Source organism: Phalacrocorax carbo, chromosome 2 (assembly GCF_963921805.1).
Source record: "Phalacrocorax carbo chromosome 2, bPhaCar2.1, whole genome shotgun sequence".
In the NCBI taxonomy this organism is placed as follows: Eukaryota; Metazoa; Chordata; class Aves; order Suliformes; family Phalacrocoracidae; genus Phalacrocorax; species Phalacrocorax carbo.
This window is the reverse complement of record NC_087514.1, coordinates 23,445,059-23,462,813: the sequence shown is the minus strand read 5'-3', so window position 1 is coordinate 23,462,813 and position 17,755 is coordinate 23,445,059. Positions and strand designations below refer to the sequence as shown.

Genomic DNA, 17,755 nt, shown 5'->3' with positions numbered 1-17,755 from the left:
AGGTATAATTATCTCCTGGTGACAGAAATAGGCAGAAAATATCCATTGACTGGGACCTGCTTTCTGAATGCTGAAGGTGGTCAGGTGGCACCAGTATATGCAGCTGCCCTTTTCAGTGGGACATTCAATTATGAAATACTGTGTTTCCTTATTTAGTCATGGTCAAACACAATCTACATTTTTCCTTATTAAAACAGTCTTTGGATGAATTTATGACTTGTACATCATGTTAGGCACTGGCAGCTCCCAATGCCTGGGGGAATGGTAAGACCACCGAGGTCCTGTCCTACGTTGTGGTGTGTCCCTGAGCTTCAGCCACCTTGTCTTTGTCCTCAACACCTCCGTCCTTTCACTCTGCCTTTGCTTCCCACCCTTCTCCTTTCTTTCCTGCCTTGGTCAGCATCCTGACCATGGGGAGGGCAGTTATTCACTCCCTGCATTTGCCACGTCTCACAGATAATGAAGACTTGACGAGCAAGGAGGTGGCCTTTTCCTTGGGGATTGGTGTGCTTACACAGCTAAAAATCACCATTCACAGTTTGTTCTGGTGTTACCCACAGCTATCCTCTGGACAGACAAATCCATTAGTCACGTATGGTATTAGCTGCCCCTAAAAGAGAGGTAATGTTAATTTTAAACCAAGGATGAGTAGTTGCCTCTGAACTGGTTATCCAAATGTTGCCTGCAAATGTGAGCATGCAGTACCAGTAAACAAGTGTTTTGTGTGTCAGATATCTTTACGGTGCTACGCAGCTGGGAGAACCTCAGCAGCCAGATGGCTGCAGGGTGGTGGCTGCAGGGGACCCTCCTGCCCCTTTGGAGAGGCAGCATATCTCAGGCCCAGGCAGCATTGCCCTGGTCTAACCAGCTCCTGCTTCCCATTGCAGCTCACTGGCCTCTGGCTGGTGGGCGCTGCACTAGGCAGTCCCTTTGCCCTCCAGCCCTGGTCTGTAGATGTGGATCATTTTCTTCCACATATTCAGATTCTTGTTTTCCCCCACCGCGGTGTCTGCAGCGGTCAGCTGATAATTTAGTGCAGACGTAATTGATTTGGCTGTTTGTTCTCCATTTCATCCTGCTCTGGGGGGGTGGGGGGTGGTGTCCTTGGTGCAAACCCAAGATATCTCACTGGATCTCCCCTCTCCACTTTTCACCATTTGTGAAGGCACTCTGCCTAGCACAATCCCATCATCTGGCCCAGGGTCCCCAAGGAACAGCTCCAGGAATGTGACAGCACAGATTCACCAGCTGGAGGATGCTGCTAAGCAGCACAGACATTTTATGCTCTAACCAGGGAGCACACACTTCCTCAGCCATCTTTCTGACTTCTCTGTCAGCAGCTCACCTTTCACATCTCCTGGGCTTCAAATAGCTTAAAGAGTTACACCCTGAGAAAGGTCTGTTTAAATAATTATCCATCACTTATGCTTTGAGCAGTCAAACATCTGCTCTCTCAGTTATGTCACCAACATCATGGCTGTGGATCTCCCGGTCTGCCCTCCGGTAAGTCTGTAACACCGGCTATGGACCCAAGCAGGGGAACAGAAGAGAACATTTCAGCATGAATATCTGCTGGCTGAATGGAAAAGTGGTGGGCACTCTTTTAATCATCATCATCATCATTTGCACTGCAGGAATACCCAAAGTCTCCCAAAAGAATTTGGGTACCAGAGTATTGGGCAGAGCCTCAGTACAGGCAGGGATGCTGTCCACACAACCACGATCATCTGATAACCAGAAGAGAATAAGGGATGAACATTCAAGCACATGAATATAGGGATGAGGGAGGTGGGTCAAGGAGGAAATAAGGGAAGAAGAAAATGGAGAGGGTGGACAGTAAGAATTTACACCTTTCTCATTCTCATCAGCATGCAAGACTTGCAGGGGTCGGAGCAGAGATGAGGCTTATAAATCTGCCAATGTTTAAGCATCTTAAGCTGTCTGGCTTTTGTCTGGTGTAGGGAGATAGGTGGGAGGGGTCATTCTCTCACTCTGGGTGAGAGGACAGCAAAGCAGAAAATCTGTATTCAAAGTGTGGGAGGAATGCCCCAGACTGGGAGCGCAGGCGTGTTTACTCTGATCAAAGTAACCATAGTAAGAATATGCAGATTTTTAGGACAAAAAAAAAAAAAGCACTTCAAGATGACTTCATCCTACAGGGTTCTTTTCACAGAGGCGTGTGAAGGGAATAACAGATGAGATATTCTAGGAAAGCCAGATGGGAATAACATAGTAAACGTTCCTTTCATGCTGAAAATGGTTACTCTGGACAAATTCTTATGTCCTTACTCAGAAGTGCAGTGGGAAGTTTTCCCAAAGTAAAAGCCAGCTAAAGCTGATTAAGAATCTTGAGACTTGCCCCATATTAATTCAGCACAGCTACACAGAACTCTTTATTGTTTGAAAGAGCAAGCTTTCAAAGGAAGCTGGTTTTATGTGATAATTACGTGGAGCTGGGCTGTTCTAACCCTGGGCTGTAACCTGGGACCAAAAGGCTGCAGGGGCTCCACTCGACATGGAGTGCGACTCCTCAGCCACACAGCACTTGGGCTGAAAGCCATCAGTGGCATTCAGCAGAAGGTTTGGATGTGGTTTTCTATCCAGCCACCTGAGTCAGGGCAGCTTTCGCAGGTGGATTTCTGTCAGGAGGGCTCCTTACAGCTCCCTAGATCCCCTGAATGCCACCAAGAAATTGTGCCTCCAGAGCCCTGTGGGCATCACTGCAGTGAGCACAGGCTCCAGCTTCATCTGAACCAGCTGGTTCCCTCCTGAGCTCTCCCCTTTGATTTTCCACCTGCATGTGGATGAGAGGGGATGGGTGATTTAGGGCGAATCTCACCCTTTTGCCCATTCACATAGGTTTTGCCACTGGTTGCTGGCTACAACTGCTGCACTCGGGCCAGAAACCTTGTTGCCGGCTGCACTCTCTTGCTATGCTTGGCAAAGTGTCAAAGAGCTCCTTACGGTGATGGCAGCAATGACAGCACAAATTTTAAGTCAATCCTTTTCACTCTGTTGAAATAAATTTTGACAGCTAAAAGTCTCATGAAGTGAATAATTGACCTGAAAAAAATTGCTTTCCTCTCAACCTCATGGGGATTTTTGACACTGTCTTTACTGAGAGCCATATCAGCTTCTGCTTCTTCCTATCTCAGCTTCTGTTTCTTCCTGGCTTACAAATAAGCTAGCCCAGCAAGTGAAACGTGTGTGCTTTGTTTATATTATACTGAAAGTATTATTCCATCTCTGAGCTCAGTAATCTTAAAACGCCTTATGACTCCATATAACGAAAAAATGTACCCTTAGAACAAGGTTTTCATCTCTTATTTGAACTCTTATTTTAAGAGACTCTCACCAAGCACATCCCATTTCAGCAAGGGGAACAAACACAAATATTCTAGCTGGTTTGCAGATATTTTTGAGTGGACTGGGCTGTTTAGATTATAGGTTATATAGATTATATAGATTATAGACATATATAGAAATATACAGGAGACATGAAAAGCATTTATGGAGCAGAAGAATCTTAGAGGATCTGTGGTGAGGTCTGTCAAGAGGGAAGGAAGCCCTTTTCCCACAGTACTTTGCAGTTGTGATAAGCCTGGTAGGTCCCCGTGGACCTTCTTTCATTAGGCTCTGCAATTGTCAGCCCACCACTGAAGTCCTTCAAGTTATGTGATCCTCCAAACTGCAGCCAACTCCATGAGGACAGCTCATGTGTGTCTCTAAGCACGGCTTTTTGGAGATTTGTCTAGGGGAAGCTCATGGGTAGGCATCGTGAGTCTGTGACAGGCTGTGTGCATGGTTAACAGCACTGTGGCAAATGGAGCTTAAAAGACTGCAGGTGCTTTGCCCTCCAGCCTATTGCTTTGCAGAAAAAAAAAACCAACCAGGCTTCAAAAAGCTGCTATGGACCATTCACGTTCATCTCCTTGGCAGATAGCCAGTTACCAGGGCTCCTGTGGGATATGAGCCATCTTAACCAGTAGCTCTGCTGTTTCAGTGCTGCTGCTGCTACCACTATTACCACAAGCACCTTCTTGCAATGTTGAGCAAGAGTGCAATGCCTGCATTGCCTGCAGCTGTGTTAGATTGGGCCAGAACATAAGAAAGCATATGCAAGTATCCATCAACATAACAGTGAAAACCACTACAGAGGGAGGAGTTTCAAAGCACAAATAAAAGCAGACTGAAGAAGAAAAACACGCCTTGCCCCTATGTTATTTGAGATACAGTAAATCCACAGTGAGAGGGGCAATATTTTTCTGTGAAACTAAGACTTTTAGATTGATGGTGTTTCTTTTAGTGTTCATTTTGATGTATTGTCTAATGAAAAAATCCTGATGAAAACAATAAATCCTGGTATATCAATATGCAAATATATGCTAGATAAGGGACTTGTAATAGGTTCCTCTGAGACATATATCAGAGATATAGGAGTTCTGGTTTTCGCTAGATGATGGCTGAGGGTCCACAGGAAGACATTTGATACAGAATCCTGTCCTTCCATATTGAAAAATAATAATCTTTTGTAAATGAGAGTGATAGTTGTTAGCTGTTTTTTTTATAAGTCTAATCACTCTACATCAAAGGAACCTCTCAATAAAGCAAGAAAATATGCTCATCTACTTCAGTTTCACCTACCAGCTGAACACACTTCCAGAGACTACGCGACAAATCATACCCCACCAGGAGGAGCTACGGCTGATCAGTGCAATACAGGGAGATCACTATAACCATAAAAAACTGGAAGAAGAAAACAGGGTGAGACCTACAAGCACATTGCATCATGGGAAGCTCCCTCACAGAAAGGGCAGCTTTCCTGACTGTAAAACCACTGATGGTCCATTGTGCAGAAATGGCTGTTGCTCGGGCTTATTAGGCTGTTTACTTCTATATCCAATTTTTGTGTGGTCCCTCAAAATGTGTGGTGACAGTAGAGGACAGAAGGCATTGCTCAGTTGAGTTTCAGGTGTTATCTGAAAGGAGGAGAGAGCCAAACCTCCCAAGAAGTTCAGTGGGAGGGCTGGACTGCCAGGCTGAGGGCTATACACCAAGTGTTGCTCTGGGTTGGAGGTACAAATGGGCAAAATGTCACCCTGACTCCTAAGCTGCAGTTTCATTTGATGATAGCATCATAGTTGTAAAGGACAATGCTACAATTTGGTACCAACACAACTGTGAGGAGGAGGCAGAACATTTCAGCCTCTAATCATGCTGGTGAGCCCATCCTGGGCAACTGGAAAAAGCTACCAGTTTTGCTGGTCCTTGCTTGGCTTGCTACAGAGAATCCAGCCACTGAGGTTTTCATTAAATTTGACACAAACATATTTGTGGCATTGTTCTCCATGTTTGTAAATCTGGGCTGGGACGTTTGTGCTGCCATTGAGCACTGAGGCCTTCCTGGGCTACTTGACAGCAGCAAGGGATCCTGCAGTCCTTGGGGCATCTCCTCCTCCTGAGAAGCAGGGGCTTCCTCGTTTTTGGCTCCTTGTCTTTGCCTTGTACTTTGTTAGTTCTTTTGGGATTCTCTTTGTTTTCTTGTGAGGAGAAACACAGCTAGGAGAACAATCATTGATAGCCTGTTGACCCTACCCGGGGGAGAAGAAGATTTGTAAGGAACAGAGTATCTTCTAATGCAAATATTCCATGGGGTTTGTCATGGCATGGAGACAGGGAGGTCTCTGCGTCTGAATGCAATCCTGCTCTTTAACTCACACAGGAACAAAAAAGAGAATAAGTGAAAGACATCACAACCACCCTACATTTGCAGCTGAGCTTTGTGCCTGGTCTCGCTGAAGCAGTGCAAGTGCTTGTGTTAGTTACTGTTCACAGGACATGAGAAGAGCCCTGGTAGAAAGACAAGGGCACCGCGTGTTAGACCGACTCCATGCACGCAGTTTACCATCACAGTCTGTAATTTGTGTGCATTCCTTTCCCTTGATTTCCAGCACAAATATAAATCTGAATAATACAGTACATAGTTAGCATTTAAAAATTTCCAGGGAAAGAAAAGTTCTTGATAACAGGCTTTCTTTATTGTTATTTTTTCAACAGTGCTGCATTGTACAGGCGCAAGCTGTGTAAATATACCACCATATCAAAAACATTTTAAAGCTTTCAGTAGAGTGATGTGCCTCAAGGGTAAAAACATGTTAGTGGAAGCCAAAGTGAGGTGGGACTCCTATGAACACCACAAGAAAATGCATCCAAAGGAGCTGTGTATGGAATCATTGTCTACCCAGCTAAGGTTTAACTACACTGGCAACTTAATACGAAGACAGCTAATTTGATACTAAGTACGCAGACCTTGCTGGAATTAGGCAGACAGACATCTTTTAAAATATGTGAGCTGGTTTTCCGTAGCAACATGATTTCAAAGTAGATTTGTTTCTTATTGCGGAGAGAGCTTGACTTCCTTAAAAGTACACTGCCTGATTGATCTAAGATACCTACTTGATCCAACTGTAATTAATTGTAATTAATTGACAGTCATTTCCAAGAGGACAGAATCACATTTATCAGAAGGTTAGTTGCTCTGCTTCTGCACAACAGAACTCCCAAAGGAGAACTTCCCACACAACATGTTTCTCTGGAAAATTTTGCAATGGATATCAAATGTTGTAGTTTGAATTGTGACACAATCTTTGCCAAATGAAATAACATTTTATATTCAAGCAGTTTTACAGACAACCAAGAACAAAAACCCCCAAATGCTGCCAGAGTTTTTAATTCAGTGCCTCATTACAACATTGCTTCATAGTTTGCTTGGAAGGAGGGAGGCCAGGGGGTGCCTCTGAGCAGCACGTACCTGCACGATTTCCAGCATCTCTGACTTACTGATGTAGCCATTCCCATCGAGGTCGTACATGCTGAATGCCCACTTCAGCTTTTGCTCCAGTTTACCTCTTGATGTTACGCTCAAGGCTATGATGAATTCTCTGAAATCTATTGTTCCATCTCCATTGGCGTCAAAAGTACGGAATACATGTTCCGCAAACTTAGAAGCGTCCCCATAAGGGAAAAAGTTCCCATATATCTTTTTAAACTCCTCCATAGATAAATGTCCGCTTGGACAGTCTCTCAAGAAGCCTTTGTACCACTCCTGGATCTCATGTTCTGTAAAGTCTGTACTTTCTAGCAAATCTTGCATGACTTCAGGGCGTAGTTTGCTGTTTTGCTTTCCCATATTGGTGTCAAAATATTAACTGGAGAGGAAAAACAAACACATATGAATTATTATTATTATTATTATTATCATGATGTTTCCTTTATTTTTATTTTTATTACTGCTACTACTACTAAATAATTATTAGCCTGGAGGCTTTAGAAGAACAGTGTGCTCAATTCTCAGTTTTCTGATGATAGTTCACCCTTGTGAATCAATTGAAACTTGGGGCAGTGTACATTACTACAAGTGTAGTCTCAAAAAATTAAAAAGCCTAATCTACAACTTGATTATGTTGTCTTTTCACAGTCTGGAGACTCTAATTATGCCGAATTTATTGCCATCCTACTTTGCCTTTGAAATCGTGAGGTGAGCAATGGATGTTGCAAGGTGTAGCTGACCAGCAGCTGTGTGTTGCAGCACACCCTCCATCCCGGTCACCCAACTGTCTCAAGGACCTGACCCAAATGAGATACATTACTTTTTACCTCTGGTGGAAACGAGGTTGCTACAAAGGGTTGTGTTCACATGGTGTTTCTCTAAAATGTGATCAAGGTGCCTCTGCAGTGTATACTGAAACCAGGAACTTCAAAGCCCTTCTAGATATATCTTTACAGCCAGAATCAAACAAAGCAACCTAGAAGTTGCCCATAAAATGCCCATAAAATCTGGAAAGGTTTTATCAGTGGTGGATTCCCCACCCCAAACTATTACTATGTTTTTTAATTGTCCTCGTAGCCAGAAATTTGATCTATTATTAAGTAATAGTAATCTGGGTGGTCACAGCTCTTTGGAACAAACCTCTTTAAAAAAGAAAGGAGGAGAAAAAAAAGTACCCAGACAACAAAATTGGAAATTCATTTCCCTTAAATTAACCATCAAGAAACATTATTGGATACAGCTTCTGTTAAATCACCTTAATTATATTTTATTTAAGGCAAGTTGCTACATATCACGTTGTGCAGCAGATTTACTAACGACTGATGCCCTTTGGGGTTTAAGTGTTGGCTCCAAAAGGCAACATCATCACTTTTAGTGGAAGCTTAGCATTATACCTGAACTGTGGGAAGCTATTCAACAGAAACCTGCTTGAGAATTTGTCATGTGAATGTCAGTTACAACTAAAATCTGATGTATGGATAACTTAAGTAGAATTGTAAAATAATTTATACAAGACTCCCACACTGTTGTCAGTATGGAGTCTCTGGGCCGCAGAGATGGATTTATTAATGATGTCTGGAGTGGCTAGTGAGCATGCAATAAAATGACCTTTCTAGACCAAGGTAATACTTTTAAGAAACTAAGAATACTACAGTATTGTTACATACCAGAAGCATCTAGTGAGAAACATACTACCATTTGAAGCTAATCTACTACCTCTCCTATTTGGCACTGGGGACAAGAAACTGAGGCTCCCTGGGTTGATGTTAATTGTTTCCTGTGGTGAGAAGCTGCCCTTCTCCCCAAGGTGAGTTTGAGCTCCCCAAGGCAGCTAGAGGACTGATTCCTTAATATCCTGAATTCTTGGACCAGAATGACCAACAAGCTTTATTTCTCAAGGGTAAAATGGTAGGATCCATCCTAGATCTGTCTGTGTCTCCACAGAATCCTCTGCTACCTGTCTGGTAACTACATATCTAGTCTTAACCCGTTGCCTACTCAGTTGATGGAGAACAGGCTCCCCTGTTCACAGACAGGAGGCTGAAAGGGATGAGGAGTCCTTCCTGATGGGATTCTCTCCATCTCCTGACCGTTTCAGGGGCCTGGGTGACTACCTTGATCCAAATGATGTCTTTTCCTCCAAAGTCTCTCCAAAACACTTGGAAAGTGGAAGATGCCACCTCAAAGGTAAATTTTTTCTATTGCTTTTCCTCCTGATCAAAAACTACTGTACAGTTTTTAAGTAATCCAAGCTCTCAATACCCTGAAAATAGCAAAAACGTCCTTGTTTCATAGGCCTGGTCCAACAGCTGCTGAGGCAGCTGAAGGTTGCATTGCCTTCAGTGGTTGTTGGACAGGGTCCATAATAAACAACCTGGGAATTAGCTAAGTGAATGGATTACATTAGGGCAGCCAGACGGGTTTATGTCAGGCAAAACAACATGAGCAGGGTCTGTCAGCAGAACAGAAAATCAACTGGACATGTAAAGTGGCCAGGCTTAGTTTAGAGCGGCACCAGTTTAATGAAAAACAAATCAGTAAAATCCCCAGAGTAGGTAGCAGCTACCCACACCCACAGTCAGCAGCTATTCCACAGCCCCAGGCGCAGCACACTTTTCAGACCATTAGAGTAGAGAAGGAAGATCTCTGACTAATGTGCAAGCCAGCTACAGTAGGCGCTGCTTTGTAATATCTCAAGCATTTGAAAAGGCAAAACTCGGCTTGCATGCTTCCAGTCCAGAGTCTTTTGAAAGATAAAATAGTGAGGTAACAGGTGGGCAGTGGCCTTCAAAAGGTTGCCAATAAGAATGTGTTTCAGTCCCAAAAATTTTGCCTTTATAGCTGCACACGGCTGCAGGTGCAACATATCTCTACCAAATAATAAAAAGAACAGAACAGCAGAACACACTGCATTGCATTGGTAGGAGTAAAATATCACAGTTAGAAAATTCTATGTTCTCCAGGCACAGAGGGAGAGCTAACCATATGTGGCTTGCAGTAAGAGGTTGAAATTCACAGCCGCTGTGATGCCAGGCAACGCAGTCAAAACTGGTAGGATTATTTCTGAGTCCACTTGTGATGAATTTGTATCATGTTCTTTGCCCTCCAGATTGTTCCTTATTAATAGGTGGTGTTCTAGGAACCGTAACGATGGGATTTATTGTGCCCATTCTATCAACAACAGATCAAAATGCTTTTGCAGTCCAAGTACAGAAAATCCTTGAAGACACTTGAAGATCCTTATAATCACTTTATACACTGCTGCCTGCCTCTTCAGGATAGACTAGATTATGGGCAGAGTACAGTGAACTAAGAGAATGTCAGCTAACAATAACAGCAACCAATACACAGAATGACATAAAATTGGATCTGATTTTTAGGCATTTTTTCACACTTTAAGACCTCTGTAGATCTTTCAAATTTCTAATAAATGATTAAATGTTAAAAATACAGCAATTAAATAGTGAACGGCAATCGCAGGGGCAAAGTAATACATTGACAATACTGAGAAATGGATGTAGTAGGTATACTAAAAAAAGACTTATTATGTTTAATTGCATTTCTACAACCTCTTCCTCTGATACAATGGTGTTAAACATAATATATATATTAGTGACTTCCTATATTGTACAACCCGACATACAAAAATATTATGGACTTAATTCTGAAGGCAATATTGTTTGTAAAATAACGTGATGTGTTTATGGCTTGAAGGGTTGATACCATTTCAGCCAACAACTACAGAAGATTGGAAAAGAAAACATCACTGTGGTGTGGTTGCTATGGAAAGAACCTCTGTTCACTGATTATTGTAGGGAATGTCATAGGCACTGCTCCATAAAGTAAACAGAGCTCTAATCAGGTCTAGGTGCGGAGTTTTGAAGATGAGACTGAAGACAGGGCTTTTTGACAGACAACAGGCTGTTACAATACAACATTTAAGAGAATAAAGAAGTGAAGTAGTGACTGACACCACACCAACTGACTTCCCCTGCAGTGCAGTATATTGTGTGCTGACAGGACATCGATGCTGTTACAGCCCTCTCCTCAAATAGGGAGAACTGACCAGGCAGAAAGGCAATGAACATTTACTCTACCATGTGTCTCTTGTCAGCAGTTTGCTGCTGCTGCTCACATACAGTTGTTACCTCGATCTGAAACCTCAGGGTAATGCAAACATACTGCCTGCTTTAGCATCAGTCTTGCAGGATCTGGGAAGCTGCAGCAGCCAAGAGCATGCAGCTAACTCATTGCTGTGTGAATGCAGTGCAAGCATCTAAACACATTTCCTTAAAAGAAATCAAATGTGTTTTTTCTGTTGGGGGTTTTCTATAATAACCAAGTGCTAGCAACACATCTCTAACAATGTTCTTGCTCTTCAAACTTGACAACCCTCATATAAAGATAACCCTTCTTTTTCTTTTTTTTTTTTTCTTGGTTGAGCTTAGTCCACCACAGATAGCAAGACCTCTTAATATGGATTTAGGCTTAAACCTGGAGGAAAGGCCACTGCTGAGAAAAAGTAAAATGTGAAAGGGGCACTTGTCTGGGGAGAAGTGTTGCTCTAAAAATGGACAATTTAGAATATTGGGTACTTCGTAGCTAGCAGGGTACAAAGCACCTGAAAGGTGTAAAGAATCAGTTTGGAGGCAAGTCCTGCCTGATGTATTTCCAGTGGGGACAGCAAGACAAATCACACCATAGGCTTGGCTACAGTGTAGCTGTAAAAACTGTGTAAAAATGAAGGCAGAAAACTTTTCAGAAAGAAACAATGAAAGATCTATTTTGTGATTTCAGTGTTATTCCACAATCTAAAATTAGAAAGCACGGATAACAAAACATGAGCTTTAGGGAGCAATCTTTCAGTGGCAGAGAGAAAACACTGGACAATGCAGGAAGCCTTTTACACAGGCGGTTTATACAGTCCTAAAGCCACAGGATGCACACAGAGGCAATTCTGGGGCATGGATGGAGGAAGTTTCAGTTACACACCACTAAAGCGAGCAGGACACTTCTCCAGCATACCTCAGAAACCGCTGGATGGTGGTTAAAGCAGTACCAGCTTGCTTGACTAGTAATATGGCTCTGTAATATTTCAGAAAACAGGGATGAACAACCTCATTATTGTACGTCTTTATAAAACTGCTGTTTCTTGGTTTCTTACACACACGGTCTGACCTGTTTGCAAGAAAGAATCCACTTGTGGGAGCAGTGCTGTCTTTAACACTTCTAACTCATAATTTGAGAATTTCCTTGAGAATAGCAATTGTGGGATTTCAATCTCTGCTGAGCATCTGAAGAAGTACCTGAGGACTGCTGGTATGAGCCAAAGGCTGAGCCGGACAACAGCATCACTCTGAACCAGTGCTGCTTCCAGGCAGCTGCGAGAAAGCAGTGCTCCAGGACTAGTCAGTCCCCTGTGGCAACGCCTAATGCCTTGTTTGCAGTAGGAGTGCTTTCTGCAGCCCCTGTGGTTCTCCACTCACCATCACCACTATCGTTTTTCCTCCAGAGTAACTGCTGATAGTTACAAAAACCCAGATGTGTGACAAGTGGACTTACATACACCATCTATCCCTCAATCTGTCTACACGTCTGGATGTGTCAGGGAACTCACCTTCTTTCATATCTTACCAGCAGTAGTCATCGGCTGCCACTGCATACCAGCCTCCACAGTACAGCGTATAGGGCTCCCTCAAGTTAAATTCTCCTGCCATCACGTTCTGCCACTAGTTCCAGTTACATTTCTGCCTGTCACTGCGCAACTCTGCTCTGTCACAAGCTCAAAGAAGGGGTACTGCTTCGTTCTGGTTGACCAAAACTCTGGCTGACCAAACCTTGCAGCACAGCATCCCCTTACCCTGCCATAAGGAGGGATGTCAGGGGGAGACTACAGTGCATCTTGGAGCATGAGACTGGCTGCAGATGTGTTCGAGGGCTTCCAGGCCAAAATTTTGCCCTGTTCTCAACACTCTTCACAGTAAGAGCTACTCTCTTCCGTCTGTGCTACCTGCTATCATTGCTTAGTAAAGCTTCAGATACCAAAAACCAGTACACCAATTACAGGACATGGCAGCCTCTGCAAATCCTGTTGTAATTTGTGATCCAATGTACAACTGTTTCAAGATGCATCTCTGGTTATTCTTTGTCTGTGCCCTTGCAGAATGGGAGAAGGTGTGTACATTTACAAAAGTGAAGGCCTTGGTGAACACCTTCTGGTATAAAAGCCCAGTTTCCTCCATAAGGTCAGTTATTCCTTCAGGCTATAATACTGCTAAATGCGGTACAAGCTATGTAATGAAATGCTGCAAAGCAGCAGCTATGTCATATGACGCATTTTCTTCTGATCTGTGTATACTGTTTTCCTGTGGCTGGAATGCCAACATTGCCACGGCCTGATCATGAATGCAAATGCAACCGTAAATGTGGGCAGTTCATTGTTTGTCATCTTGTAGCTCTCCGGTGGGACTCAGGTGAGCAAGGCAGGAACGTGTGTTCGGAGCTACGCTGCAGCACAGGGAAACTCTGTAATTGTTCACTGAGCTCCTGAGGAGCAGGTCGGGCAGAGCGCTCTCCTTTGGCACTGCTCTCGTTTTGCCCTTCTGATGTTCACAGCCTCAGAGCCGCCTCCAGTGCTGCTCTCCACCTTCCAGCTGGAAATTTCAGTGCCAGTGCAGAATCCCATTCGTGAGACACAGTGCTTTTTGTTAGAGAGGCAGCTGTGCTTGAAAGAATAACTTCTCAGGTTTTAGCCTCTCGACATGAAGCGCAAGCACTACCTGGTCAGGATATTTTTTTCCTTGGTTCTAAAGAAAACTACCACCTAGGCTCTTGAAACCAGCCACTTTTTTTCCTTCTGGCCATTTCTAGTTTGTTTTCACACATTCATTTGAGTAACCAGTGCGAGAATGCTTGCCAAGAAAGGCTTTTGTTTAATTTTTTTAAAAACAACATCTTGGAACATATTTTTGAAAGAAAACCAAACTTATTAAGAATCACAGGGGGACTTAGCAAAAAAAAAAATATATGCAGAGTAAAATTCTGAGCCTTGCCATCCTCAATTTGGCTGCTTATATTGGCAAACAGCAAAAAAAGGGATAAAATTAATGAGCAAGATTCATTTAAAAAAAAATCGGATGCACTTATGAATATTCATGAGGAACAGCAGTAAATGAATTTGCAGTGCAGTGTAATGAGTACCCGAGGCCTGAAACATATACTATGGAGTAAAACTTCTGGCTAAAACTATAGCAGACATTGAAGAACAGAAAGGAAGAATAATTCAGAAATGAAGAGGAAAGAAGCAGAGGAAAAGTTGTGGATGGGATAATCATTCAGTATTTATGCTTTATTTGTCAACAGAAGGAACAGGAGACACAATGTGCCACCAAGTTACCCATTGGTACTTCATAACATGTTCATTACAATAAAATGTAGCTCATTTTGTACTAGGCTCTTAGTCTGATTCCAGGATCTTGATGTTTTCACTACTGCAAGTTACTCTCTTGTTTTGTGTCACCTTCCTGTTCCTCCAACCCCCTTACTGAGGATCCTTCCCCTACAAAAGGTACCCTTAACTGCTTCTTTGGCAGTATTTTTTCCATGCTTTCCTGCTACAACCCCCAGGACAAACTCAAGAAAAGAAATAAAACCTTTATAGGTCTGTGCTTTACTTGAGGTGGGCAGTCCAAGCAGGAGCAGCTGCACGGAGTTCACCTGTTTCAAACTTGGAGATGCTTATGCATATCAAACATCAAAAGTCCAAGCTCTTATCCCTTCAGATTTACCCTGGCAGAGAAATGCTACAGCTGCTCCACATTGTCTCCTCTTTCTCTTTATCATAATTCTTTTGTGCATTTTAGCAATGAGGGCTGGTGTGGGGATAGAAGAGGGAGAAGCAGCAGAAAGGCAGTATCCCTGTCAATAAATGTTAGTACATTAATACCAGGGTCTTCAGCATCAGTGGGTTAACCAGATAGCAGCCTAGTGTTTATCATATTACTCTCAGCAATGCCCGCAATCTTGGCTGGAATTGTTTTGAGACCAGTAAGTGGTGTTTCGTCCTCAAGCAGCAAAATGGATGATGCCCTCACACCTCCTCATCTCTACATCAGCTTCAGCATCGCTGGGGCTTCCAGAGATCTTTGTTTCTGAAGTGTTTCCTGTAAGGCTGAGTGTGTGGTACGGGAAAAATGACCAGGCATGAGTATCTCTAATACTGGGAGAAGAGCACGTTATGCAGATTTACACAGCATGGCATATTCTGCAGTGATGCCTCTTGCATTCACAGTCAGTCACTCTTTCCATCTTAAAGCCTTACATTTAGGACTCAGAGCTTGTCTATGAAAATGCCCCTAACCAAAACGTGTTGTACATCTATCCATTGGAGAGGAGTGTCTCTATTTGCTGATATGGATTTTGTTTAATGGACTCCCTTTGCTCCACCTCCACCCACCAGATTTTGATAGTGTGGGGGCATTACCAGGTTTGTTCTTAAGCTACTGGTGTTCTTCAGCTACTTGCTGCTGCATTGAGAGTGCAGCCGTTACATGGGAGGGTGGAGGTCACTCACCTTAGCACAAAATCTCTGCCACTTCAGACAGAGTGCACATAAGCATCTTCAGGAAGGTTGTCTGGTCAATTAAGGTATAACCTCTGCCTTCACATAGGGGTAGACGGGCAGTGAAGATGGCTGGAAAAGGGACTACTGGAGCTATGCAAATCAATCAACATTTCCAAATCCTACAGTGACCTTCCAAGATGCAAGTGGGTGTAAATGGGGCCCTGTGCTTCCCTGTGCATGTGAAGGTCAGTCTGGACCTCCATCCTTGCTCAGCACCCTGGACTTTGTCTGGAGTGCTTTGGGAGATGATGCAGAGGACCACCACCCTATGAGCAGTGTGAAAAATAATGCCGTAAGTGTTGGTCAGTCATTCCCCAAGCCCAAGCACCAAAGGCTTCACTCCCCGAGAACAGCTTGAAAGTAACATTTGCTTAGTGAGAAATACAGAAATAAAGAAGAAGACAGAAACCAGACAAGAAGAGGAAAACTCACACAGATTTGGTTAAGCCCTCTTCCCAGACTCCCAAAGGGTCTCATTATTTAATTTAATTTCTTCCTCATTCTTTAAGACATCACAACAATAAAAGTCATGCCAATATTCACATGCTTTTTTGGTTCATAATCATTCATTTGTGAGAAGTTGAGGAGCGACATTTTACTGTAGGCTTTGTAAGAAAAAAACCAGTGATTTGTTCATTAATCCTGGGTAGAACCATCTAAGGTCTTTAAAATAACTAACTTTTTGTCTTGGCAGACTTCAGATGACTCTTTGGGGATTAGATATATATTTACATGTTTGTTTTCTTCAAACTCTATGGAAATAATATTTTTGTAAAAGTATTTTTGTCTTTCCTAATTTTATATGATTAAGGGCAAGAGAGACTTTGCTAACACAATACATTAGGACATCCACCCTCAGGAGGTTGCTTTTCCAGATTTTACTGCATTCAACTGTTTCACTGAGCACAGGACATTTACAGTGTTTATAAACATGGGTGTTATGCTAATATCAGGGGAGCTGGCAAAATCTTTCAGCCTGTTCCAGCTGGAGGTGATTTTATCTAGCGGCGCCCTTTCAAAAGGAGACCATATATCAAGATCCAAATGACAGACATTTTCTGCAGTTATTGCATCTCCTATTATGAGAGCAACTTGTGAGCCTAAAGTTTCTTTGTTTAACAATCCCTTTCTGTACCACATTTCCTAAAATGCTCAAGGGCGCATTTTTCAAGTGCTCGGCACCCACAATTAAACTTGGGCTTCTCAAAAGAAACACATCTTCCGTTTGGACACCTGGGTAATAGGTGGTTTCTCAAAAAGCATCCGTACCCAGTAAACTGAGATCTCCCAGAAAATCACACCACTTATTTTGGTACCTAATGAAGGCCTGAGTGCTTTAGAAAAGCCAGCCTTCCTACATGTCTGTGTCACTGCTATTTGTCTTTATCCTGATACTCACATCTCCAGCTACATCAAACGCGGTTCATTCTCCTCTCTTCTGAAGTGCTTCTCTCCTTTGTGTAAGGCACTCACAGGTAGTAACATAATCTTCCCCAATGCTCCCAAGCGCACCAGTCATCAAATTCATCTAGCAGCAACTTTATCGGGTTTCTAATCTGTCCTACATCTCATTTGGTCCCCTTATGTAACCATATATGCAATACCTTGGTGGAAGGTAGTGGAAACTAAAGCAGAAAGCTACTGTTGCGCAAAGTAACATGAGAAGCTGATGCGAATTCATTATCTTGATTTTTTTATCTTTGTAAATAAATAGCATGTGACTCCTAAAGAATGACATTTGTGCTTACTCTACCCTTAAAAAATCTGTTAACAGATGGTCTCCTATCCCACAGCAGAGACTTGGTGTTGACAGATAAAATGAAAGCATGATATTGGAAAAACCAGAGCCATTAACTGGCAAACTAGATATTTCTAAAGACTTTCTTATGGTGGGGAAATGAATGATGGTGGAGGTTCCTACCTGGAGAGTAACTGTGAGTTTTTGTTCCATACTGAAGAAATTGAGTGGAACTTTCTCTGGGAAAGTAGGCAATAGGAGAGTGGGAGTGGGAGGTTCTGGCAGCCAGCGCCAGAATCTTGCTAAGGAGATGGAAACAAGATGCACAAAGAGAATGTCAGAGTTTACACGTTCATAAGTATGAAGGGCCATGCCAGGCATGATTTGTCCAGTATCAAGCACTGTCAAGTGTGCCTAAACACAAGGGACCTAAAGTAAGAGGTGATATGGATGACTAAAAGAATTTTGTCAGAGTTGTAGGAATTTTTTAGAGCCTTTTTCAAATAAGTTTCTGAATTGCAGATAAAGTGTTAATTTTCTCTTTGTGCGTGTCTTATTTCTCAGA

The 17,755-nt window shown here is 42.8% G+C and overlaps 1 protein-coding gene across 1 annotated transcript in view; it reads right to left on the bottom strand.

The window, feature by feature from the left end:
• The window catches only part of NCALD (neurocalcin delta), a 62,669-nt gene that overhangs the window by 10,180 nt on the left and 34,734 nt on the right, over positions 1-17,755 (bottom strand). The window contains exon 2 of the mRNA XM_064442296.1: positions 6,812-7,208. Within this exon, the coding sequence (XP_064298366.1) occupies positions 6,812-7,189 (378 nt within the window). The 5' untranslated portion in view covers positions 7,190-7,208. The remainder of the gene's footprint in view (positions 1-6,811; positions 7,209-17,755) is intronic.